This window comes from Mobula birostris, chromosome 26, assembly GCF_030028105.1.
Source record: "Mobula birostris isolate sMobBir1 chromosome 26, sMobBir1.hap1, whole genome shotgun sequence".
Taxonomy (NCBI): Eukaryota; Metazoa; Chordata; class Chondrichthyes; order Myliobatiformes; family Myliobatidae; genus Mobula; species Mobula birostris.
Genome location: NC_092395.1, coordinates 15,805,711 through 15,831,039, shown reverse-complemented (window position 1 = coordinate 15,831,039; position 25,329 = coordinate 15,805,711). Strand labels below are relative to the sequence as shown.

The 25,329-nt window shown below is 41.4% G+C and overlaps 1 protein-coding gene across 3 annotated transcripts in view; it reads right to left on the bottom strand.

Moving 5' to 3' along the window:
- Nucleotides 1-25,329, bottom strand: part of LOC140188100 (transducin-like enhancer protein 4) — a 196,995-nt gene that overhangs the window by 161,347 nt on the left and 10,319 nt on the right. For 2 of the 3 annotated variants that reach the window (XM_072244055.1, XM_072244056.1), the window contains exons 2-3: nucleotides 20,642-20,754; nucleotides 10,801-10,864 (exon numbers count right to left, since the gene is read on the bottom strand). In XM_072244055.1, the coding sequence (XP_072100156.1) occupies nucleotides 10,801-10,864; nucleotides 20,642-20,754 (177 nt within the window). Of the gene's footprint in view, nucleotides 1-10,800; nucleotides 10,865-20,641; nucleotides 20,755-25,329 lie in introns of those variants that run through there. The other variant, XM_072244057.1, reaches the window with a different exon arrangement.

Below are 25,329 nucleotides of genomic sequence, written 5' to 3'. Positions count from 1 at the left end.
ACCCACACACTCACCGGGAGAACGTACACGCTCCTGCTAGGAATGAACTTTGAACTCTGGAACACCCTGAGCTGGAACAGCATTGCACTAACCACTACCCTACCACCATGCTCCAAATTAGGTTTGAATTCTGAATATCAACACACCTGATTGCCAAAATGGCCTTTCTTTGACAAAGTATACAGACTTGGACACCGAGACCTCATTTCTTCAAATCTACATTCAATCTGTTGGAGTGACCACCATTCCTGTTGCTTTAATTCTCCAGCCCACTCAAACCATTCTGTCGCCTCCATACCGATGTTCCAAGGCTCAATGCAAGTTTAAGAAACAGTACCACAGCTCCTGTCTCCCCTACTCGAGAGAATTCTACAACTTGAGTACAGTTTCTCTGGATCAAAATTGGTTATTTCTGAGAAACATTATTAGTGACACTGGCTCAATTTCTTACACCCCCCCCCCACCCCAAAAGTCAGTGCAGCCTACCCTGTTGGTCATGACCTCAAACTCAAAACCTTTAACATTCCCTTGATTATCTCACTCTAGCTGCCTTCCCCCCCCCCCACTTATGCCATTGTCCAAATACTTTATCCCCATGACAACCATGGCTTCACCTATTTACGGTAACTTCCATCCTTTCTCCCTCATTTTCTCTGCAAATCAAAACTAACTAGTTTGCTCTTTAACAGTCTCTGACCCAAATCATTAAGTTACTAGTTTGCTCTAACAAATTGGACTTGATTTGCAGGGCCTCACTGATGCTTCATAAAGCCTCAACTTTGCTTTACAAATTTTAAGAATAGTGAATGATGTAATTTTATTAAACAAGTCCTAGGAAGGGCAAGGTGGTGAGTAATGTGGGAATGGCCTCAACCCAAAACATCCCCCAAAAACACTGCCTGACCTGCTAAGATCCTCCAGTATCTTGTGTACTAGAGTAATCTGGGGTGGTGGTACAACTACTCCACCAATTACACAGGGTTTGTGTCGCCCTCTTGCTAGAATGAGGCTAACCAATACCACACTGAGGGCTCTCGTCTCACTTTGAAAGGTCACAGGCTTGGGATCCTGAGAGTTGGTGGGACTACTGCATTATCCTTCACACCCCTGGAGGCTTTGCACATATTCCCAAATCTTTTCATCCATCCACCTGGTCATCTCTTGTGTGATAAGTTATTTAAATTCTTATGACCTTAAGTCACTCATTAGTTGCCCTGAAGTCCTCTGAAATTAATCCAGAGAGACAAGCATCATATCCAAATGAAAAGGAGAACTTTCAGAGCATCCAGTGACAAGTGCAAAATCAAAAGTTGGTAGAAACCTTTTGTCTTAGCAAATACAATTTCTGGGAAAGTTTCCCATCCTATGTTTTGATACCAGCAAGATACAAATCAGGAAGCTTGAACACAGGAGATTCTGCAGATGCTGGAAACCTAGAGTGACACATGCAAAGTGCTGGAAGTACTCAGACAGCTCCAGGGCTGAAGAAGGAATCTGATTGTGTTTTTACCCATGGTCCTCTCTTCTCTCCCAGGAGACGACTTCTTCCGCCCTTTACTTTTTCTACACATCACTTCCCAGCTTCTTACATCATCCCCACCTACCTACCTTCCCCGTCACCTGGTTTCACCCATCACCTTTCAGCTTGCATTCCTTTCCCTCCCATCTCCTTCCTATCCAGTCCTGATGAAAAGTCTTCGCCCTTTGTTCCTCTTCATAAATGCTTGACCTGCTGAGTTCCTCCAGCATTTTGTGTGCGTTACTCAAGAAGCTGGAACTATGCAGGAAAAGAACTCTGTTTTTCTGTGCAAAGGTACACTATAACCTCATGAAATCTTTACTCCAATCTTATTTAAAAACTTGGTGCCTACAACAGCTCTTAACTGCTCCCAAGGACAAATCTTAATAATGAATGCATGGGAGAGGTCTTGAACACATGATATTATGTTGCAAGAGCTAACAACATGAAACATGTTACTCTGCATACATGTTTTTTCATTTCCACAGAAAATCAGCCAAAGGTTAGAAATGACAGATTTGACCATCATCTCCAAGAAGTTCTCTTTATACAACCATCCTCAAAATTAGAAGATTATGCAGCCCTCATTTCACTGTTCACTCAGAACTTCCATACTGCGGTTAGTAGCCTCTGGGTTGTGCTAGGATTATTTCTGAGAACAGTATGTAAGCAGATTGCCTATGATAGGAAAATCCTACAAAATGTGGTGGACTCAGCCCCATACATCATGGGTAAAGCCCTCCCAACTATTGAGCACACCTAGATGAAACGCTATCATAGGAAAGCAGCATCCGCTATCAGAGATCCTCACCACCAAGGCCATGCTCTTTTCTTACTGCTGTCATCTGGTAGAAGATACAAGTGCCTCAGGACTCACACCACCATGTCCAAGAACAGTTACTACTCCTCAACCAATTGGCTCTTGAATGAAAGGGGATAACTACACCATCTTGCCCATCCATTGAGATTTTCGCACTTTATCTCACTTTAAGGACCATCTTGTCATTTCATGTTTTCATTATTTATTGCTATTTACTTATATAGTTTTCTCTTCTGCACTCTGGCTAACCTTTCATTAATCTTGTTATAGTCACTATTCTGTAGATTTTCTGAGTATGCCCATGAAAAATGAATCTCAGGGTTGCATGTGGTGACATGTATGTACTTCAAACTTTGCTCCAAGTCAGAAACACATTTTCCAGCACTGCCTATATTACATCACTACATTCACTTGCTGTCATTAATTTCATCGTTCACCCTATCACTACCCATAGTTAAAATAATGTATGTATCCAATCATACACGGATACCACAAAACATTACTAGCTTGAAAATGTGTGCAGAACTTGCACGTCAGATTTCGGTACACCAGCAACCCCTGTATAGGAAAGCTAATAAGACAACCCACAGCGACACCAAATCAAAAACTGACAGATCTGCAGAAAGAGGGCACATCGGGAGTTTAAAAACTGCTGACAGGACCACTGGGGTCTCCCTCCCCCCCCATTTGCAACATTAAACAGGAGCACTGTAAATGAAGGATCCCCATCACCTATCCCACAACCTCTTTGACCCACTACCCCTCAGGAAGGACACAGAAGCATCAGGACTAGGATTACCAGACTGGGTAACAGCTTCTTCCCTCAGGCTGCAAGATGAATGAACACTCTGCCACCAGCCACCACTAGCAGAGCAAGCTGTTTACCTGGGCAGCGCCCTACACGCATTTTAGATTATTTTATTAAATAATTTAATGTAATACTTTGTTTTATGTGCTGTGTTTATGTTTTGTGGGTGCACATGGTCTGGAGGAATACTTTGCTTGGTTGTATGCATATACAGTCATATGACAATAAACAAACTTGGGAAAGGAGATTTGTGGTTTAAAAAACCACAAGACAGAGGCAGAGTCAGGCCATTCAGCCCATTGGGTCTGCTCCATCATTCTATCATGGATGATTTCTTCTCCCTCTCAACCCCATTCTCTTGCCTCCTCACCGTAACCTTTTACAACTTTATCAAGAACCTATCAACCTCCACTTTAAATATACCCAATGACTTGGCCTCATGCAAGAGAATAAATTCCACAGATTCATCACCTTCTGACTAAAGGAAATCCTCTTATCTCTGTTCCAAAGGGATATCCTTGTATTCTGAGGCTGTGTCCTTTAGTCTGACTGAGACTCCCCACTACAGGAAACATCTTCTCCAAGTCCATTATCTCAGCCTTTCAATATTTGATAGGACTCAATGAGAGTCACTCCTCCCCCGATTCTTCTGAATGCCAGTGAGTACAAGCCCAGAGCCTTTAAATGCTCCTATGTTAACCCTTTCATTCTGGGGATAATTTCCTAAACCTCCTTGGACCCTCTCCAAAACCTGTACATTCTTAGATAAGTGGCCCAAAAATTGCTCATAATACAGTGCCTTCTGACTAAAGTCTTAAAAAGCCTCAGCATTACATCCTTTCTTTTATATCATCCTCTCAAAATGAATGCCGACATCGTATTTACTTTCCTTACCACTGACTCAACCTGCAAGTTAGATGCTCTCAAAGAATCTTCCAGCAAAAGGTGGAGTTTACAGATTTCTTCAATTTAGGACTCTGGATTTGAACAACCAATATCATTGTCTAAAGGTGGTGCTTACATAAGCGACTGAAGACAAAAAAAAACCATACACAGAACACCAGCACTGGTGAAGATCATGTGAGGTTAGTATTATTGCTATCCCCGGTGGCCCTCCCCAAAAAATAAAGAAATAAATAAAGAAATAAAGAAATAGGTAGTGAGCTACCTTTTTAAATTCAGTGTCTTGTGCTAGTGACACAATTTAGAAGCTTAATTCGTTCGTGGGCAGTTCCACATCAACCAGATGGCTGTGGGTCTAAAGTCAATACAAGCCAAGATGGCATTGTTCCTTCCTTGAAGAATATTAGCAAACCAAATGGGAATTTTCTGACAATCCTGTTGTTTCATGACCACCATAACTGATGCAATCATTTTCATTCCACATCATTTAATTCATTAACTTGGATCTGCAGCTGCTGTGATGAGATTTGAACTCTAGACACCAAATCATTAGTCCACACATCTGGACTGCATCCAGTGCAATAACTATGCACCACCCAATTACACCAATCTTCATCTGCAGAAATCAACAGATAAAAAGGAGGGATGAGACCACAGAGGAACTGGAACAATTTCCTTTTCAAATCCCTATGCACATCAGTTATCCTACAAGGGATCCAATCACCTTGAACAGTGGGTTTCTAAGGAACCTGTTACAACAGCCTCCAAAATCTCCAAATTGGTCACCAGAGAAAATTAAAACTCTGCTATAAATCAGCTCTAGCACTAACTACTGTGAATGTATTTTATTTTTGGCACTGTTGAACAACTTACAAATCAGGTTTTAATAAAAGTACAACATGCTGTTCTTTGATGCGTCACTGCACACCTCTATTTACAAGTCTGGCAGAAGGCCAAACATCAACGTCCTAAGAATACTTGCCTTTTAAAGCCATTGAGCTCAAGATTCAGGATCCCCTCCTTTAGCAAATACTTAACCGGCTTTTATTTGCCCATCCATCATTATTCAATCCATTGGAACAGCAAAGCTGCCAAAAACTCAAGAGATTGACACGGTTGCATCCTTCAGTTATACTCTATCCAAAGCAAACAGCAGCATGCTCAAAAAGTTAGCATAGCTCCCCTTTAAACTTCCAAAAATAGCTGGCTCTTGACCAATGATATATTTTCCAAATAAGGGAAAAAAGTGCTTAGAATTTAAGGATGCAAAAGAAAACTTAGGAATTGCTTTAATACAAGGCAGAAATCTACCCACATGTTCTTCTTTCTTTTTCTAAGTCCAAAGAATTCTGGGGTGGGGTGGGGGAAGAAAGAAGAGAGAAGTGAAGATCTCACCGAAATCTCTCAAATACTGGAAGGCATAGAGTGGATGTGGAAAGGATGTTCCCTATAAAAGGGGATGTCTAGGGCCAGCAGGCACAGCCTCAGAATACAAAGGCGCCCCTTTGTAACAGAGTGGTGGATCTGTGGAATTTACTGCTCAGATGACTGGGGAGACCAAGTCATTGGGTGTATTTAAAGCAGAAGTTGATAGGTTCTTGATTAGTAAGGACGTCAAAGGTTATAGGAAGAAGACAGAGGAGACTCAATGGGCTGAGTGACCCAATTCTGCTCCCATGTCTAACTGTCTTATCCAATTGTTGGCATTAATTCTGGCACCTTTATGTCAAGAGCTTGAAGCAAGAGATATTTTGTGCTTAGTGTCTTGTATGGGGTCCAACTGTTCTCTCACCTTTAAGGTCCAATTATATTCAATTGGGCAAAAAAGAAAAATGGCAATTACACAGCATCATTTTCCACTGAAGCAAGCTTAGACAAGGCACATAATCAAAAGGACTTTAAAGCTCCAAGTTCAATTCCAGATGAATAAGCCAACATCCTATGAACACCGTCACTGCCAAGTACACATCTTCCTGACATGGGCATGCATTTATCTTTTTATTGGTACTAAATCCTGGAAATTATCCAAAAACCTCCTTAGCAGATGATAGCAGTGAAGGCCACGGCAGATGTTCTATGTAAATATACAAATTCAAGACCCAAATATCACTCCTCTTGGCTTTGATATTCAGAGATACTTGTGACATCAACAGTTTTGGGTGGTCAGCAGGTCAATGTGCACATCTTCAGCATTCAGTTTGAAAGGACTAGAATGTAAAAGCAAGGATGTAATGTTGACGATTTATAAGGCATAGGCAAACCACATTTGCAATATTGTGAGCAGTTTTTGGTCCCATATCTAACAAAGGATGTGCTGACATTGGAAAGAATCCAGAGGAAGTTTACAAGAACATATGAGGAGCACTTGAAGGCTCTGGGCCTTTACATGCTGGAGTTTAGATAAATAAGGGAGGATCTCATTGAGACCTACCAAATATTTAAAAGCTTGGATAAAGTGGATGCTCACAGGATGTTTACAATACTGGGAGAGTCTAGGACCAGAGGGCACAGCCTCAATAGATGGATGTCCCTTTAGAACAGAAATAAGAGGAATTTCTTTAGCTATGGGATGGTAAATCTATGGAATTCATTACCCCGCACAGCTCTGGAGGCCAAGTCATTGGGTACATTTAAAGCAGAAGTTGATAGGTTCTTGATTAGGAAGGGCAAAGGTTACACAAAGGCAGGAGAATGAGTTTGAGGGGAATAATAAATCTGCCATGCACTACTATCTACCATTACTTCTCTCTGGGTGGGCCTACCTTCCAGATCATAATCAGAATTCCATTGTCACCCATCCTGCAGCTCTTTTCTCACATCCTGACTCAATTCATTTTAAATATCATACATTGAAACTGCAGCTCAAAAGAATCTCACTTCAAGTAAATTTATAACCAGTGATCAAAAATTTTATGCCTAGTTTTAAAACCACTGCAGCATCTCAGCAATCTCACCATCCAATAACTATTCTATCAATGGTATTTCATGATATTATACCCACAGTCAACCTCACACTCATTATCTTGCACATTTTGCCCTTACAAGGAATTCTGTCATACTAAATATTCAAGTGAATAGCAAGTCAGTGGGGATAACTGCACTCAACTTCACTTGCCCCATCACAGAACTGTTCCCACAACATATGGCCTCACTCTCAAGGATGCTTCATCTCATGTTCTCAATATTTGTTGATTGTTTATGAATATTTTTTCTTTTATATTTGCACATTGGTTGTTTGTCCACCCTGTTGGGCAGTCTTTCATTGATTCTATTATGGTTCTTGGATTTACTGAATATGCCCGCAAGAAAAAAAAATCAAACCTCAGGGTTTTATGTGGTGACATATGTACTTTGATAATATATTTATTTTGAACTTTGAAGACAAGATGTTCCACTTCTGTAGCAGCAATCACTGGTCACAAGAGCATGCAATTTAGGTATAGAAATAGCCAACACCTCAAGCCACTTGCAATATTTTGGAAGATCATGCCCAACCTGTTTATAATATCAATACTCCATCTAACAGTGATGATTTTTCATCTCAACCATCAAGAATCCACTCACTTCCACCTTAATATTTAGAGCTGCTACATTCACTGTCCTATTTGAAAGGCTCCTAATCTTCCTAAAGAAAATGGTCCAGTCTAAAAAAGAACAACATTTTAAAATAGTGACCCCTGGTTCCAGATTCTCTCACAAGAAGAAACCTTTCCACATTCACCTAGCCAAAATTAATTAGGATCTTATAATTCAATTACCCTCACTCTAAATCCCAGGGAATGCAAGCCTAATCTTTCCTTACAATTCAACCCACCCTTTCTAGGTATCAGTCTAGTAAAATTTTGTCCAAACTGATGCAACATATCAGCCTCATTTCTTAAATAAGGGAACTAATATGGTACAGTGCATTTAAGATAGGATGGCACCAAACCCAATGCAACTAAAGTACAACCAACCAGGTAGTCAGAAAACAGTAACGGACAACTTGGGAAGATGTCTTTTTTCCACTTGGGTTTGGGCAAAAAAGGTATTCAATGAACCTGCTTCATCTTAAATGGCTCAATTCATCAACAATATGACAGTGCTGCCAGACAAAGTCTAATTAAACAACCAATCCAAACAAATAGAACAGGAATATCCAAATTTGTTTTCTGCCAATTAGCTACTACACTCTGAAAACACTCATGAAAGTTTATATGATGTTACTACTAATATGCCTGGATTTCAACCTGCCAACACCAACTGATGCCGATGTTCCAATTGAATATTTGGATACCAATTAAGTTATAACATTAAGAACAGACCTTTCCAAACACTTGGGCAGATAAAATTCAAACAGCAACCTAGCTTGTAGGAAATTTACAAGAACAGAGCTGCTGTAGCTTTACAGCCAAGACTCACATGGTGTTTACAAGCTAAGACCAGAGGTAGAAGGTGATAATCTCACTAGATTGGTACGAGTGAAACAAGGTTCGTGGCAGAATTCCTGGTCAATCCAAAGCTAAATATATTACAGGAACACATGCAAAATGCTGGAGGAACTCAGGTCAAGCAACATCTATGGAGGGGGATAAACAGCTGATGCTTCGGGACCTCCATCTGAATTGTGTTTAAAATAGTCATCTCGTTCATCAAGCCTAACTGCAACTCTAACAAAACCAAGGTGGTACATTAGTGAAGAGCTTGAGAAAATTTGGTATATTACCAAAGACTCTTGCAAATTTCTATAATGTACAGTGGAGTGTATTCTGACTGATTGCATGACAGCCTGGTGTACAGACACCAATGCACAGGAACTCAAAAGGCTACAGAGGGTTTGGACTCAGTCAGCTCCACCACAAGCACAACTCTCCCTATCACGGAGAACATCTTCGAAAGGCAGCTCCTTCAGAATCGGGCACTAAACACTTTCATCATCGAGAAGATGGTGCAAAACCCTGAAGACCCTCACTCGATGATTCAAAAACAGCTCCCCCCCCCCCCCACCACCACATCTCTGAACAATCCATGAACACCATCTCATTATTTTCAGAATAATATGCCAGTTTAATATCACTGGCATACATGAAATTTGTTGTTATGCAGCAGTATATTGCAATACACAATTCTGAAAACTAAATTACAGTAAATATATCTATACATTAAAAAAGTTAATTTAGTGCAAGAAATAAAAGTAGTGAGGTAATGTTCATGGGTTCAATGTCCATTCATAAACTTAATGGCAGAGGGGAAGAAGCTGTTCCTGACATTGTGTGCCTTCAGGTTCCTGTAACTCCTTCCTGATGGTAGCAAGAAGAGTGTATGTCCTGGGTAATGGGGGTTATTGCACTATTTTTTTGGGGGGAATTATAGTAATTTTAATGTCTTTGCACTGAACTGCTGCTGCAAAATGACAAATTTCACACAATTCAGTGGTAATAAATCAGACTAGGAAATGCCTGTAATGCAAGGTCTCCAACCTTTTTTTAATGCCATGGACCACTACCATTATCCAAGGGGCCCTGTGGACACCAGGGTGGGAACCCCTGTAATAAATGTGTTCATACAGAAATAGCCCCAATCTAGAAAACATCCAGTCAGATCTGAAGATGAATGCTAGATTTCTGGAAACTGCTTGTAGAATACTTTTAAAAATTTATTGCTTCACTCCTACAGAAGGGCTGAACAACAGAAATAACTGCTCTGCCGCATAATAAAAGGTGTAAATGAGAAAAGGAAAGAGCCTTACAGAGCAAGGAGTAATATCAAAAAAGCTCACTCACTATACTCCCATTACTGACAATGCACTTGTACTTTTGGTTATAATACCTCATTCTTACAATAACAGGCAGTGAAACGTTTATCTTCAAATCACAAAACTATTGGTGCACAGAAAAATGTTCGACAAACTTGCTTAGCATTCTTCAGCCATTATCCACAACAGTAATCTCCATGCTTGATCAAGACTGTTTGAAATATCATGCTAACTAATTAATATTCCTTGGAGAAAGGGAGGGGAAAGTATCACCCATCACCAGAATTCAGTTTAGATATGCTTTAATTGACATTGACTATCACCTACTTTCAGTCCCACCTCCCCTGCTCTGCCATCTTCCATCCGCCTCTCATCTCCTCCCCATCTGCTTCCATCTACCACCTACCAGAATCTGTACAGCCCTATCCCACCTCTGGTACAGACTGGTTCTCTTTTGTGTCGTTCCCCCCCCCCCAACCCCCTCAGTCATAATGCAGGCTCTTTACCCAAAATCACCAACTTGCACCTTTTGCTTGACCTGCTGAGTTCTTCCAGCATTGCACTTTCATCCTAGATTGCAGCATCTGCATGTCATCATCATCTTGGCTCATTCGCATTCATCACACGCATAATTTTAGTTTTCTGAGACAATGGGACAGTTTTCTTAACACTTAGTACAAGAAAAATTTGAGCACGATTGGCATTTCTTTATTGGCCTACGATTAATCTGTGGAAATAGTTCTGCAATAATATTTAGAATAACAATATTATTCTAACAATATGGACAAGCCCAAGCAATGCTGCTGCCAGCAACTAGAGGACTGAATAGCAGGAATCAACATAAGCAAACATTACTATTACAGCAAGGTTATTATACTGATAACCTTATTACTTTTAATCAGATGAACACATTGTTAGTTTTTAAAATTGTATTTTGCCCTACTATGGGGTGTTATGAGGTGACCATAAACACATTACTGCTTTAAGCAACTGGAAGAAGGTTGTCACATACTTACCATTACATAATGCCGTTGCATCTCTGTCTTTTCACTGGCCAACTTTTCACATTCCAGCTTGAGGCTTGCAAACAAGGAAAGCAACGTCAGAACACATTTCAAATGGTTTTTCCACCCAGACACAATTGGTAATCACTCCCATTCACCTCCCCACCAAGGTACGATACATCTGGCATTCAGGAGTGCTGCCCATGGCACAGTTGGTAACATTCACCCCTCAGGATCAGAAGGCAATGCAACTCTAAAGACTCGAGCTCAAAAAAAAATTCAGTGCTCAGATTTCAATGCAGTACTGAAGGAGGATTGCATTGCTGAAGTTAACACCATTCAGGAGCTCCACAGACCATTTTAAACAGTCCTCAGAGCCCTCGCAAATATGTAATCTTTGTAGGAGTTTGCAGTAAACAACTGGTCATAATGTCACGCAGCATGAAGACAGTCCTTCAGTCCGAGTCCACACTTGCACATCAAACACCCATTTAACCAAGTCCATTTGATTTTCCACAAGTTCCCATCAACCATTTCCTCCCCCACCCACAGACTACCAATTACTGACATGCCAGAGGCAATTTATAGTGGCCTATTAACCTGCAAACCGACATGCCCTCCTGATGTGGGAGGAAACCGGAGCAGTGGGTAGAAACCCCATGTGATCACAAGGGAAAATATGCAGACTCCATACAGACAGCCCGAGGTCAGGATCAAACGCAGGTCACACATATCCACCACCTGCTTAAATGTCGTAACTTCCCACAGCCTTGAGCACCCGCTGAGGGCAGAGGCCGCACAAGGGGAGGGGAGACAGGGGACAAAAGTAGAACACATTGTGCCAAACTAATCCCTTCTGTTACGCAATGCTATTCCTCCATTCTCTGCACTGTCAAGTGGTTGTACAAGATCCTCAAATGTCTTTATCATTTTTGCCTCCACTATCACACCTGGCAGCACATTCCAGGCACCCACTACTTGGTGTACAGAAAAATCTTGCCCCACACATCTTTGAACTTATTCCCTCTCACCTTAAACACATGTGCTCCAGTATTAGACATTCAGGCAGTGGGGCGGTGAAGACGAGAAAGAAGAGGTACTGGCTGCCTCCTACATATGCTGCATACAATCTTACAAACCTTTGTCAGGTCTCACTTGAGCCTTCTCTACTTCAGAGAAAACAATCCAAATTTCTCCGATCTCTCCTTATAGCATATGCCCAATGAAGCAGTGGAGGCTTCCTGAGTAAATATAATTAAGGATGGATAGATTTTTGCATAGTAGGGGAATTAAGGGTTATGGGGGGGGGGGGGGGGAGGCAGATGGGTGGAGACGAGTCCATGGACAGATCAGCCAGGATCTTATTGAATGACGGAACAGGTTCAATGGGCCAGATGGCCTACTCCTACTTCCTATGTTCTTATGCCCACTAATCCAGGCAGCATTCTGGTAAATCTCTTCTGCACACTTTCCAAAGCCTCCACACCCTTCCTATAACAGCATGACCAGAACTGAATGCAGTATCCTGGATGTGACTGAACTAGAGCTTCATAAAATTGCAGCATAACTCCCTAACTCTTAAACTCCATGCCTCGACTACAAAAAGGCAAGCATGCCACACACATTCTTTCAAACTGTGCAGCGACATTCAAGGAGCTACAGGAGGAGGACTGAGAGTGGAATTAGGTTTCTAAGAGAGATACTAAGCAAGAGCACAAGTCGTACGCGTACGTGCACATACACACAATCAAAGAATCTGTTTGAAGGACCATTTACACCAGTGCCTGGAAAGAGTTGTTTTCTTCACCCCAGAGTCTATGGCTTCCCAAGTCAGGTTCCTAGGAACTTTCATTCAGATAGTACTCTAATATTAAAATAGAATCCCAAAAGGAAATTATCCTCAACACTTCAAGTTCCAAAATGTTAAGCAACTGACCACATTAAGCCCAATCAATGGTTAACTAGGTCACTGAGACACTATGGGTTACCAGGGAAAGGCTGAGGAACCCATCACTGATGGACCTTGAAAAGGCAGCAAACCATTGTGTTTGAGTCTCGACAGTAAGCTTAAGAAACTCTATTCTAGAATACCAAAAAAGTTCTAATTGCCTAGAAGAGGTTCTTGAACTTTGTTTAGTGATTACTCAATAACTAGGCTTTTCCCGTGCCTTCTACTCAAAGTCTCCCAATATCCAATCTTATTTATTTTCTCCTTTCTCACGCAGGACAGCAAACGGCCGAAAGGGCCTGTTCCTGTGTTGTACTGTTCCGAATAGCATAATTCTAATCAATAAGCCTTCAGACTTCGCCTTCAATACCACACTTGAATCCTCGATTTCCTCACTTGCAGACCCTAGATCGTACGGATTGGCAACAACATCACCTGCATGATCTCCCATCAGCAGAGGTGCACCATCGGGTGTGTGCTTAGCCCCACGCTCTACGCGTTTTACACCTACGACTGTCTGGCTAAGCACAGGTGCAATTCCACATTTGTTTGCTGATGACACCACTGTTATAGGCTGCAAAGGTGGTGATGAATCAGCAGGTGGAAGGGCTGAGTGGTGCCACAACATAAACCTCTTACTCAATGTCAGCAAGACCAAGGGTCTGATTATAGACCAGGAGGAGGAAAATGGAAGTCCATGAGCCAGTCCCTTTTAGAGGATCAGAGGTGGAGAGCAACTTTAAATTCCTCAGTGCTATCATTTCAGAGGATCTGTCCTAGGCCCAGCACACAAGCGCAATTATGAAAAAAGTACAGCAGTGCCTCTGCTTCTTAGGAGTTTGTGAAGATACGGCATGGCATCCAAAACTTTGACAAACTTCTTTACTGTAGATGTGTGGTGGAGAGTATATAGATGGCTGCATCACAGCCTGGTACGGAAACACCAATGCCTTTGAACCGAAAATTCTACAAAAAGCAGAGGAAACAGCCCAGTCCATCACAGGTAAAGCCTTCCACACCATAGAGCACATCTACATGGAGCACTGTCACAGGACAGCAGCATCCATCATCAGGGACCCACACCACCCAGGACATGCTCTCTTCTCATTGCTGCCTTCAGGAACATGGTTCAGGAGTCTCAGGGCTTACACCATTGGGTTCAGAACCCTCAACCATCAGGCGCCTTAACCAGAGGGAATAATTTCACTCATCACTCACCCCATCACTGAACTGTTCCTACAACTTATGGACTCACTTTGAAGGACTCTATCTTATGTTGTTGATACTTATTATTTATTCATTATTATTTCTGCCTTTTTGTATTTGCAGTTTGTCGGCTTTTGTGCATTACTTGTCCACTCTACTGGTGCAGTCTTTCACTGATTTTATTACAGTTATTGGATTTATTGAGTATGCCTGCAAACGATGAATATGGTGAAGTATGTACTTAACTTTGAAATCTGCTATATCATATGGTCTTAACTTGTTTCTTTAAGGCTTTCAGTTTGCTAAAATGCTCAATTTCTGTTGATGAATGAAATCAAAGCTACTACCATATTTTTAACTAGAGGAGACAGGATTTAAGGAAGCTGGCAAAAGGAGGGCATTTTACGCCAGACAAAGTGCAGCATTTTACAAATTAGAAACAGTTTCCTATCACAATTTTCTAAACCACAAACTGGAGGTATGCTCAAGGGGTAGTGGGGAGAAGAGCAAAACCTGCAGGAGCCAGAATGAAGGAACAAGGCTGTTTGACTACTTGGACTGCTTTTGTGCTCAAAGATCCAGCACGAGCTAATGGGACCAAATGACATCTCTGCTGCCAAGATTTTAAGGAATTCACTACCATAAATACAAGCTTGAAGCCATCTAATCATAACCAAAATTCATCTCATCTTCCTTGCATTTTTATGAAAATGTACTCTACATCCTCCACTAAATTAAAAAAAATATTAATAATTAAATACTGCTTATTGGTTTACTCTAACGCAGGACGAGCTAACAATGGTTTAATGCACAAAGTTACTCAAGAATTGAGGATACAAAAGGGTGGCTAATTCTGTGCTCTTCAGTCCTTTGTCTCGATCAGAGTACACATCGTGCCAGTGACTTCAACTGATGCCACGTGGTTTGCTCCCCTTCCTACTTGTCCTAGCTTTCAGGGCTAAAAAGGTTAATGAGGCTTCTTAGAAAGCTATTAAGTTTGGGCTGTTCAATAGAGAGAAAAAAAAAATGGCAGAAGCAGGTTGAATGAATACACTGCAAGCAAGCAGCTTCCTATTAAAATTAAATCTTTTAATATCAGAATCTTGTTTTTTTTTCATAAAAAAATTCAGGATTACTCGAGAAAGCAGCATGCAGCTTTCCTACCATCTATTAGTAAATATGTATAGACGGAATTCAAAAAAAAAAAGTGGGTTTAATTCTTCACCTGTGCCAAATTATTTTTGATCTAGATGTTAAGAGGTGTCAAGGGAAGTATTAAGAGCATGTTTACATATATAAAGAGACCAGAGAACAAGACCGATTTCCAGCATTTTTGCTTTTCCAAGTGCAAAGAAGCTTAAAATCAAAATGAGGGGATTTTAAACAAATTGATGTGCAATTTAACACCTTTGATATTGTGAGAAGAGTATTCAATGACTCACGCAGGGAGAGAGGAGACTGAATTAACAGATATTGGCAATAACAGATACCTCTGTGCATAAACCCACAATGTCATGGCCCAGAGCTAAATAATAACTGCAGAAAGAAAACAAAATGCAATTTTCCTTTCCTAAATGGAGCTTGCGCCATTTAAGGGGGAAAAAAAAAGGGAATAGACAAGACTGGGAGTTAGCGGCCATTTTCATGCCACACAACTCAAGGACCAAATGTCATCTGCAAGACTTGACACTCCAGAATGGCGAAGCAACCCCTATTTCTTGTGACACTGTTTAATGCATTCAGGTTTTTAAGGTGTCACTTGTGTGTTCGAATTTTGAAGGCTAAAACAGCTTGTAAAGCAGCAAGCCCGTGGAGTGTTTAACCAAATGGTTTACACGTGACCTGTGGATGCACAATGTACAACAACAAAAGCTAATACAAGGAGAAGGTAGGCATCAATCCCAAGGGACGGTGAAGGGCACAGAGGTGAAAAGCCAGCAGCAGCAGGCTGGCAAAACACACCGGGACAAAAGTTATTTGCTATTAGGGCAAAAGTCATGGAAAACACTCAGCGTCATATAAAGCCTGGCCAAAACCAAATAAAGTCAATGTTAAACACAAATTCTGCAGATGCTGGAAATCCAGAGTAACATACACGAAATACTGGAGGAACTCAGCAGGTCAGGCAGCAGCGATGGAGAGGATGTTTTGGGCAGAGGCCCAGAGTCAATGTTTTAGCTTCTGTATTAGTTAGCTGACTTAAAAAAAAAAGTTTCTCCCTCTCCAGAGATGCCAAGTAATCCCATAATCTTCTGCAGAATTTTAGATCTATGGTTTTTTGCCTCTGTCCTTTGGTGTTCACTAAAAAAACATAAATCACTTGTGCATCATTTTACAAAGACGACGAATCATTGCTAAATTATAGGGCAAGGGCTCGGATGTTTGAAACAGATCTCTGGTAGATACATGCTTCAGTATGCGATGTATCCATTAAGTCCAAAATGTTCAGCCAGCATCCTTTGAAAAGTGTTCTGCATCCAACTCCTCCTCCTCAACAACACCCAGCCAAAAATAAATCTACTTGTAATAAAATGGATGTTCTACTGTCGCTTGCTGGTTAGACTATCAAATCTCAGCTTCATAAAAATCATAACTCCCTCTAAACTCCCGTGGGTACATTCCATGTTTAAGGCATGGAATTCATTTGATTTTTCATCTGCTAGGTAATAGGAGAATAAGGGGAAAATTACTTAATTTACTCAAAGCAGCAGTCAAGTATCAAAAACATCAGATTTGATGCTTTGGTTTCAAATATAGCTATTATTATTTGACTACTGATTACCAAGGAATGGTTAGGGGCAGGGCTAGCATTGGGAGTGGGGGTATTAGCCAAGATCAGAGGGAGATTGAATGAGCCTGTGAGGGAACAGTCTGGTATGGAAAGACCAATGCCCAGGAAAGTGATGGATACAGCCTAGTCCATCAAGTCCCAGTGAATCAAACCTGGACCCATCCTCTTCGCACAGAGGTGATGACTAAAGGACAAGGCCACTTCTTTCTCTGGTTTTGACATGGCTGCCAAACCCTAGGAATATAAATTGGAACACCACTTACTTTTGTTAATCTCTGTGCAACCTACCCCCAGCCAAAGGTGGGAGTTTTGACAGAGTTAGGGCTCAGGTAACTAGTCACCTGGCCTGAAAACCCACTTCAGCTGCGCACTATTTACCACACTAACAGGGGATAAAGCAAGAAAATGCCCCACCGGTAACAGCATCTGCAATTAAAATGTCCCCACTCTTACTCATCACCTGTAGTCCATTGAATATTGTTTGACGGTCAAAAACTTACCCAACTACATTTAGAGAGGTAGGACACTTTCTTTCACCAAGGTACAAAATGTAGTTTTAGAATACTGACCTAAAAGATCACTGCGCAAGTAACTTTCTACTCAAACTCAACTACAGCAACCCTCACGTAGACTGGAGATGCAACCACAAATGATAGCTACATCCATCAGGAAAACCTCCAAGCGTCACTAGGTACTGGTCTGGCAGTGAACCCTGGACAAGTTCACTGTAATATCCCAATCAGTAAAGCAGTATGTAAAGATGACCATGCATCTCAAAAAGACTAGAAAACCATCTTTGCCAAATCACAAAGTTTAACTTCAGAAAACTTTAGAATTATTTTTTAAATCAACCAGTTTTACATTAGAATAAAAATGGGAGGGCAAACAGTAGCCACCTGGAGTATTCAGGGCCTGCAGCCAGGAATTCTGAAGTGGTATTCTTGGTATCCTGAGTGGTTCAGGTCTAGAATAACAGGCCTACAAGTGTGGCGGAGACAAATATCTACAGCCTGGCTTCTGTTACAAATTTCCATTCCACGCTTTGAGCAGTGAACACTGTCAGTTTGAATCAAAATGCACCCTTCTATCAGAATTCACTTTGCTACTGTCAAACATCTGTTGAGTGAATAACAGCTGGGTGCTGTAGATCATCAAGTCTTCTGGCAGAGAAAAATCATACCATCACCAATGGCAGATGAGTTGCTTGGCCTCCTTTGAAACTAAGAATGGAGACAGCTGGACAAAGGGGGAAAAAATCCTCAACAAAAGATTTAAAATAAATTTCAAAAATCAGTCATAAAAATCAAACTTTTGATGTTGAAGCATATTCATGGCTTGATTGCTTTTCTGAAAAGTCAGAAAAATAGAATCAGTCTTACAACAGCTGCAGACTCCCAATTCAAGAGAACTTTTAGGACCACAAGGGTGGTAGAAATTCATTCAGTGAAGTCTGTAAATATGCCTCCAGCACTGGACTCATTTCTTGTAGATCATTTTCAGTCGTACAGAGCTACAAAACAGAAACAGGCCCTTTAGGCCATCTAGACCATGCTAAACTGTTATTCTGCATAATCCTAGCAACCCAGGATATAACCATACACACCCCTCCCATGTACTGATCCAAACTCCTCTTATGATTTTGCAAGGATAGTTCATGTCTATTCAAAAGCCTCTCAAACACCAGCATTGTATCAGCTTCCATCTCCACCCCAGGCACCCACCACTCCATCTGCAAAAAACAAACAAACAAACAAACAAACAGCTTGTTCCACCCATCTCCTTTAAAACTCTTCTTCCCCCCCCCCCACCCAAATACATGCCCTCTTGTACTTGAGGATCTCTAATGTTACAAACTGCATCCCCAAAAGTTTATTTCACCACTTCAGAAACAAAATGAAATACAAACTCAGCCTCCCACCATTTAAATTTCTGCACAAGATGCTTCCAAATATTTATGGAAACCCATTTGCTGCAAATCTCACTGCCAAAAATAATCAGGAAAATGACCAGGAGATCTATAACTGAATTCCACTAAATGGGTAGCTTCCAACCTGATGTCATGAACATCTATTTCTCTGATTTCCAGTAATATCTCCCTTCCATTCCCCATTCTGGCACCTTTCACATCTGCCTATCATTTCCCTCTGGTGTTATCCCAACCCCATTCCTTTTCTCCCACTCTCCCCTCAGATTCCTTTTTTTTTTTTAAGAAAAGAAAAAGCCCTTTACCTTTTCCACCCATCACCTCCCAACTTCTCACTTCAAACCTTCCCCTACCCATAGCTTCACCCATCACCTTTTAGTTTGGACCCCTACCCTTCCTCCCAGTCCTGATGAAGGGTCTCAGCCCGAAATGTCGACTCTGTAATCCTTTCCATAGATGCTGCCTGACTTGCTGAGTTTCTCCAGCATTTTGTGCATGCGTATTACTCTGGTTTTTCCTTCATTCAGATCCCGACTGGCTTGCTGTACATTTGCAACATCATCACCCTTTATTAAAATCACACAGAAACTAGATTCAAGGTAACAGTAGCACAGGACCATTTGCTATTCCACACAGTCTCTTTCATTACATGGACTGCTTCAAGTCCCAGACCACTAATATAATATTTTAAGTTGTTAACACTAGCCTTCCAGTTGACGCTAAATGTAAGTGCTTTAATTGAGTGTGATGTACAAAATGTTTACTGCATGGCAAATTAATGTACATCAAGCCATTAAATTATAATACACCTACCTAGAGGTCCTCTAATTATATGCTAATGATTCTGATCAGGTTGACGTCACTGGTTTTATTATGTGCATAGTAATAACAAGCAGCTGCAGAAACACTTCCTTAAAGAAAGTGTTTAAACGAGCAAATTCCATTAGTTAAGCCCAGATTATCAGAAGGTACGTCAAAAGTTGCACAATTACAGCTAAAACTGCTCAGATGAAGTGCAGTGAACTGCAGCCACAAGTTAAACCTCTTCACATGCTCGCAAAGCAAAGCCAAGGATCATTTGCCCAAAGACTGCCTTTAAGGGAAGATCATAGAGTGCTGTTAAATTGTATATATTAATAAAAAAAAATCATTATCCAGCACAAGTTTGCCAAGATCCACACTTCCTTCCTCATCAATCCTCCAAGAGATGCAGGAAAGATAAAGATACTCCAAACCCCACAGTGGAGCAGCAGTGAAGTGGTTAATTGACCATTGATCCAGAAACACCAATGCAAATCCCACCTTGGTAGCTTGGAAATTTTAATTCAATTAAGTCAAAGGAACTTGCAATTAAAGTTAGTTCAGTAACAGTCACCTTGAAAGTAGTGGATTGTTGTAAAAGTCTATCTGGTTCACCCTTGGACTTCAGAGAAGGAAATGAAATGCTGGTCTTCATTCAGTAGCAGCCCCACCAATATTTCCGACTCAGGGGCAATTAAGGAGGGACAACAAGAACCAACATAAAAAAAACCCTTTGAATGATATACACAGCTGCGTCACAAGTGCTGTGTACATTCCAATAATGCTAGAACACTGAGCTTTTAAGTGAAACAAACGCCTTTTTGTCTTTTACATGTGTGGATTAATGATAATCTGGAATAGGAAAGGTCAGTTTTGAGATTTCAATTTCAAAAAAAAACTGGGAGTAAGCATCCAAAGTCAGGAACATGTAAATTGACCTTTTCTCAAAGCCACATAAACAAGGGAGCTGGAAGGGGGAGACTGAGGGGGAAAACAGCATCTTCTTCATATTTTGAATCATCAAAACATTCTTTTATTCAACAAATAAAATTATTTCTAGGCCATGGCATGAGAAAACAGTGCCCCCTTGTGCCAAATAGTTGTACAACAGCTTTGAGACAATGCTTGTAACACAGGTAGATGGGTTGAGTGTATTTAGCCTAAGTGCACCAGCCATTCTTACCTGTGGTACTGTGCCTGTAGAAACTGGAATTCCTCTTTAATCCGATCCAAAGTTTCTGGGAAGGTAAATTTCAAAGTTTGGGATGAGGCAGCTGGGGTGGCGGACGGCGGTACCTAGAGAGAATGAGATTTAGAATAATGTAATCACACTCCAGAGATCACAATCTCAAGTCTGCAGTCAATTAATAAAGATGCTGAATCATTATATGACAACGTTGAATCTTATAAGGCAGCACAAAATTCCAACATCTCCAAAGATCTATCCTGTGCCCACAGATTGATGCAATAATGAAGGTGGTACGCCAAAGTTACATTTCATTAGGAGTTTGAGAGGATTTGTTAATGTCACCAGAGACTCTAGCAAATTTCTACAGATGTACAGTGAACAGCATTCCGACTGGCTGCATCAACATCTGGTATAGAGACGCCAATGCACAGGATTGGAAAAAGCTGCAGAGAATTGTGAACTCAGTCAGCTCCATCACAGACACTAGCCTCTCCACCATCTTCAATAGACAAAGCCTCAAAAGGCTGCATCCAAGTTTAAGGACCCTCACCATCCCCTCTTCTCACTGGTACCATCGGGGAAGCAGGCAGGACAGGAGCCTGAAGATACACACTCAACTTTTTAGAAACAGTTCCTTTCCTTCTACTGTCAGATTTTTGAATGAACCATGAACACTACCTCACTTTTTGCACTGTTTTTTAATGCATCATTATAAACTACAATCTTATTTATTGCACTTTGCTGCTGCAAAACAAATTTCACAACATCTATCAGTGATACCCAATTCCACTTCTATAATTTCCCTCTTACAGATGCAGATACACGGGAGAGAGTGCAGAAAAGATTTAAAAGGCTGAGGAGAGTTATGCAAAAGCTAGGCACATCTTCAGCGAAGGTTCAGGGATGACCAAACAGGAGGTCGGTAAAATAAGATACAGAATAAGTCAGGAGACCAAATAAACATTTTATTCAAGAAATTCAATAGGTTAGGAATTGTTCTAAACTCCTCAAAGTATGGTGAAGATGTAGAACCAGCTACTAGACCAGTTGGAGCAATGCAGCAAGATTTCTGGGAATTTGTGTTTTTAAAAAAAAAAGCTATGTATTGATCAATTACAGGACGATTATTTTTATTATCCAGTCCCCAGTGGATTGCACCAAGTTGCTCCCCATTTTGAGATGTGAACTGATCCTGGACCATTGCTTCTGGCCAAGGCATTTGAGCAGAAATGAGCCACAGACTAGCGATGAATTTAGCTTTATTTGGCACATGTACGGCATGTCGAGACATAGTGAAAGGAGTAGGTTTGAGTCAACGAGCAACAGGGCCCAAGGATTGTGTAGGAAGCAGCCCTCAAGAGTCACATTTCCTGTGCCAACACTGCATGCCCGCATCTCAGTAATTCTAACTGTACGTCTTTGGAATGAAAGAGGAAACTAGAGCACCCAGAGGAAACCCACATGGTCACAGGGGGAAGGTACTAACCCCTTACAGGTTTGCATTGGATCTGAACACCAATTGATGATCGCTAGCACCGTGAAGCAACTGTGCCAACCGCTATGCTACCTTTGCAAATACAGTGTTGGCATTTATTTCAAGGGGAATGGAATATAAAAGGAGATAATGCTGAGCCTTCACAAGACAAGTCAGGCCACACTAGGAGTATTGTTAACAGTTCCGGGCTCCATTACTCAGAAAGTAGGTGTTGTCATTGGAGAGAGTCCAAAGCAGGTTCATGAGGATGAAGGGGTAACATATGAGGAACATCTGGCAGCTTTGGGTCTATACTTGCTGAAATTTAGAAGAATGCGGGTGGGGGGGGGTGGATCTCATTGAAACCTATCGAACACTGAAAGGACTAGATAGGGTGGATGTGGACAGGTTGTTTCCAATGGTGGGGGTATCCAGAACTACAGGGTGCAGCCTCAGAATCGAGGAGCAACCCTTTACAGCAGAGATAAGGAGGATTTTTTTTTAAGCCAGAGAGTAGTAAATCGATAGAATGTTCTGCCACAGACTGCAGTGGAAGCAAAGTCTGTACATATATTTGGGGCGGAAGCTGATTGTTTCCCTGATCGGTCAGGGGATCAAAGGAAATGGCGAGAAGGCAGGTGTATGGGGTCGAGTGGGATCCAGGATCAGCCACGATGGAGCAGACTCGACAGGTTGAATGGTCTAATTCTGCTCCTATGTTTTGTGGTCTTTTCAGAGGGCAAAAAAAATCAACCAAATTCCATGAACCTGAAAACACATTGGCCTAGACCAAGTAAGAAAAGCACATTTTCATTGTCACCACTGAAAAGGCTATTATATTCCAAATTTATTAAGAGTAAATGTTTTTTTTTAATATAAAATATCGGCATTGGGGTGCAAATTCATTAGGAGAATCTAGTCAATCCCACCTACTATCAGTTAAAGGATCAGACCCTAGAAGTTCAAAGTCAAAGTACATTTAATGTATTACACTACATACAATCTTGAGATTCGTCTCTTTATGGGAGCCACAAAGAAACCCAAAAGAACCTATTTAGAAAAAGACCAAACACCCAATGAGCAGGGAAAGCAAAACAAATCAAACAACTGAAATTAATGAAAGTGGGTGCAGAGCCACAAAGCCAGTCATCACTGCAGTTAACTGGCAGATGGTGAATCAGCGTTAAAAAAATAGTTTTGTTAATTGAAATTTAGTCACACTCATTGGGAAAAGTGCAGGAATAAAGATACCCAAGTGTTTCTTGATACCACCCACGGCCAAGTTGTTCGTCAATGCTCATAAAAGGCACTTGGGCAAAATAGCACAGCAACAGCATTAAACTAAGATTTTAATTGTTCATTCAGTCATAGTAGAAACTGTCTTCACTGACTTGCTTCACGTATTATCCTCAAAGGGAGTTTCCATCCCTGCCCACAGAATTCACCAAATTAAAACAAGTACAGAAACTGCACCAACAGCAAGGCAATATAGTTTCATGTCACACTGATCATTTCTATAAACCCCAATGGCTAGCTTTTAAACCAATACATGATGCCAGGCTCTTCAACCGTTTTCATTCAAACTACACAGAAGCATAACCTCCACACCTTGCGGTTTACAATTGACATCCTTGCTGCACAGAAGCCCGATACGTTACAATAGCAAGTCTAACATGCCACTCACTTCCTTCGGGCTCCCCACTTCCTCTTTATTCCACGGTCCTCAATCAGAGGATCTCTTCTTCAGCCCTTTGCCTCTTCCACCTATCACCTCTCAGCTTCTCACATCATTTCCCCTCCCCCACTCACCCACCTTCTCCCTCACCTGGCTTCACCTATCACCTGTCTGTTTACACTCCTCCCTCACCCTTATTCTGGCTTCCTCTCCCTTCCTTTCCAGTCCTGAAGGGTCTCAGCCCAAAAAGTCGACAATTAATTTCCCTCCGTAGATGCTTCCAGACGTGCCCAGTTCCAGATGTGGGTGATGCTACAACAGTAAGACTCTTGTGATAGATTCACCTTTCATCATTGCCATTATCAGATACAGATTATGCAAGGCTTGGTGACGTCAACAGCAAGGTCCTGCACGTCACAAACAAACCCTCTGTCACCACCTAACAGTTATTTTTGGGGATGCAAACCCCAACTCATTACAATGGGATCTCCTAATGATCCTGGATGAATTTGCACTCCAATATAGATACAAGGACCCACCTGGTGGCGTAGTGGCATCAGTGCCGGACTTCAGGACAAAAGGTCTAGAGTTCGAATCCAGACAGCTCCCCTGCACACTTTCCATCCGTGCTGGGTTACGAGCTGGTGATCTCTTTGGAAACTCACCCAGCAGAAGGCAATGGCAAACCACTGCTGTAACTTGCCTCGTACGTGGTTCCCCACTACGTCAGAGAGGCGTGGAGGGAAATCGTCCGAAAAAAATAGATACAAGGGATTTAAATTCATTTACTCTTAAAAGTTTAGAACACAGTTTAAGAATTCTTTTCTGTTATGGTGACAATGGAAATATGCTTTCCTTACTCAGTATGGGCCAATGCATGACTTCAGGTTCATGGAATTTGGTTGATGATTTATTGGCCTCTGTAAAGGCCTCGTCTGTAATCATTCCTGTTTAATAAATTGGGGGCCAGAACCAATCCTTTCTGATGGAAGATTATCAGCTTGGATAATCTGCTCTTTGGTCTGTCCACACTAGTCTTCCAGATCAAGGAGTTATGTGTAACCAAATGCTACAAACTGCCACATTCCAAGCCGTAGGACTATATGTTGCAAGGAGTTATGCTGCCAGTGCAAGGAGTTGTGTAACTAATTGCTACAGGCTGACGCATTCCAAATTGTAGGCCTATATTTATTTATTGAGATAGTGAGCCGGTGGCCTTGCTGGTTCTTAGAACTGCACCACCCAGCAATGCCTTGATTTAATCCTAGCCTAATCACAAGACAATTTACAATGACCACTTCACCTACCAACCAGCAGGTCTTTGTACTGTGGGAGGAAACTGCAGCACCCAGCGGAATCCCACGCAGTCATGGGGAGAACGTAAAAACTCCATACAAGCAGCAGTGAGAAAGGAACCTGGGTCACTGGGACAGTCTAGCATTGTGCTAGCCACTATGCTACTGTGCCACCGTATTAGTTTCAGGGAGTTATGCGTAACCAATTGCTACAGGCTGACAAAGTCCAAGCTGTATG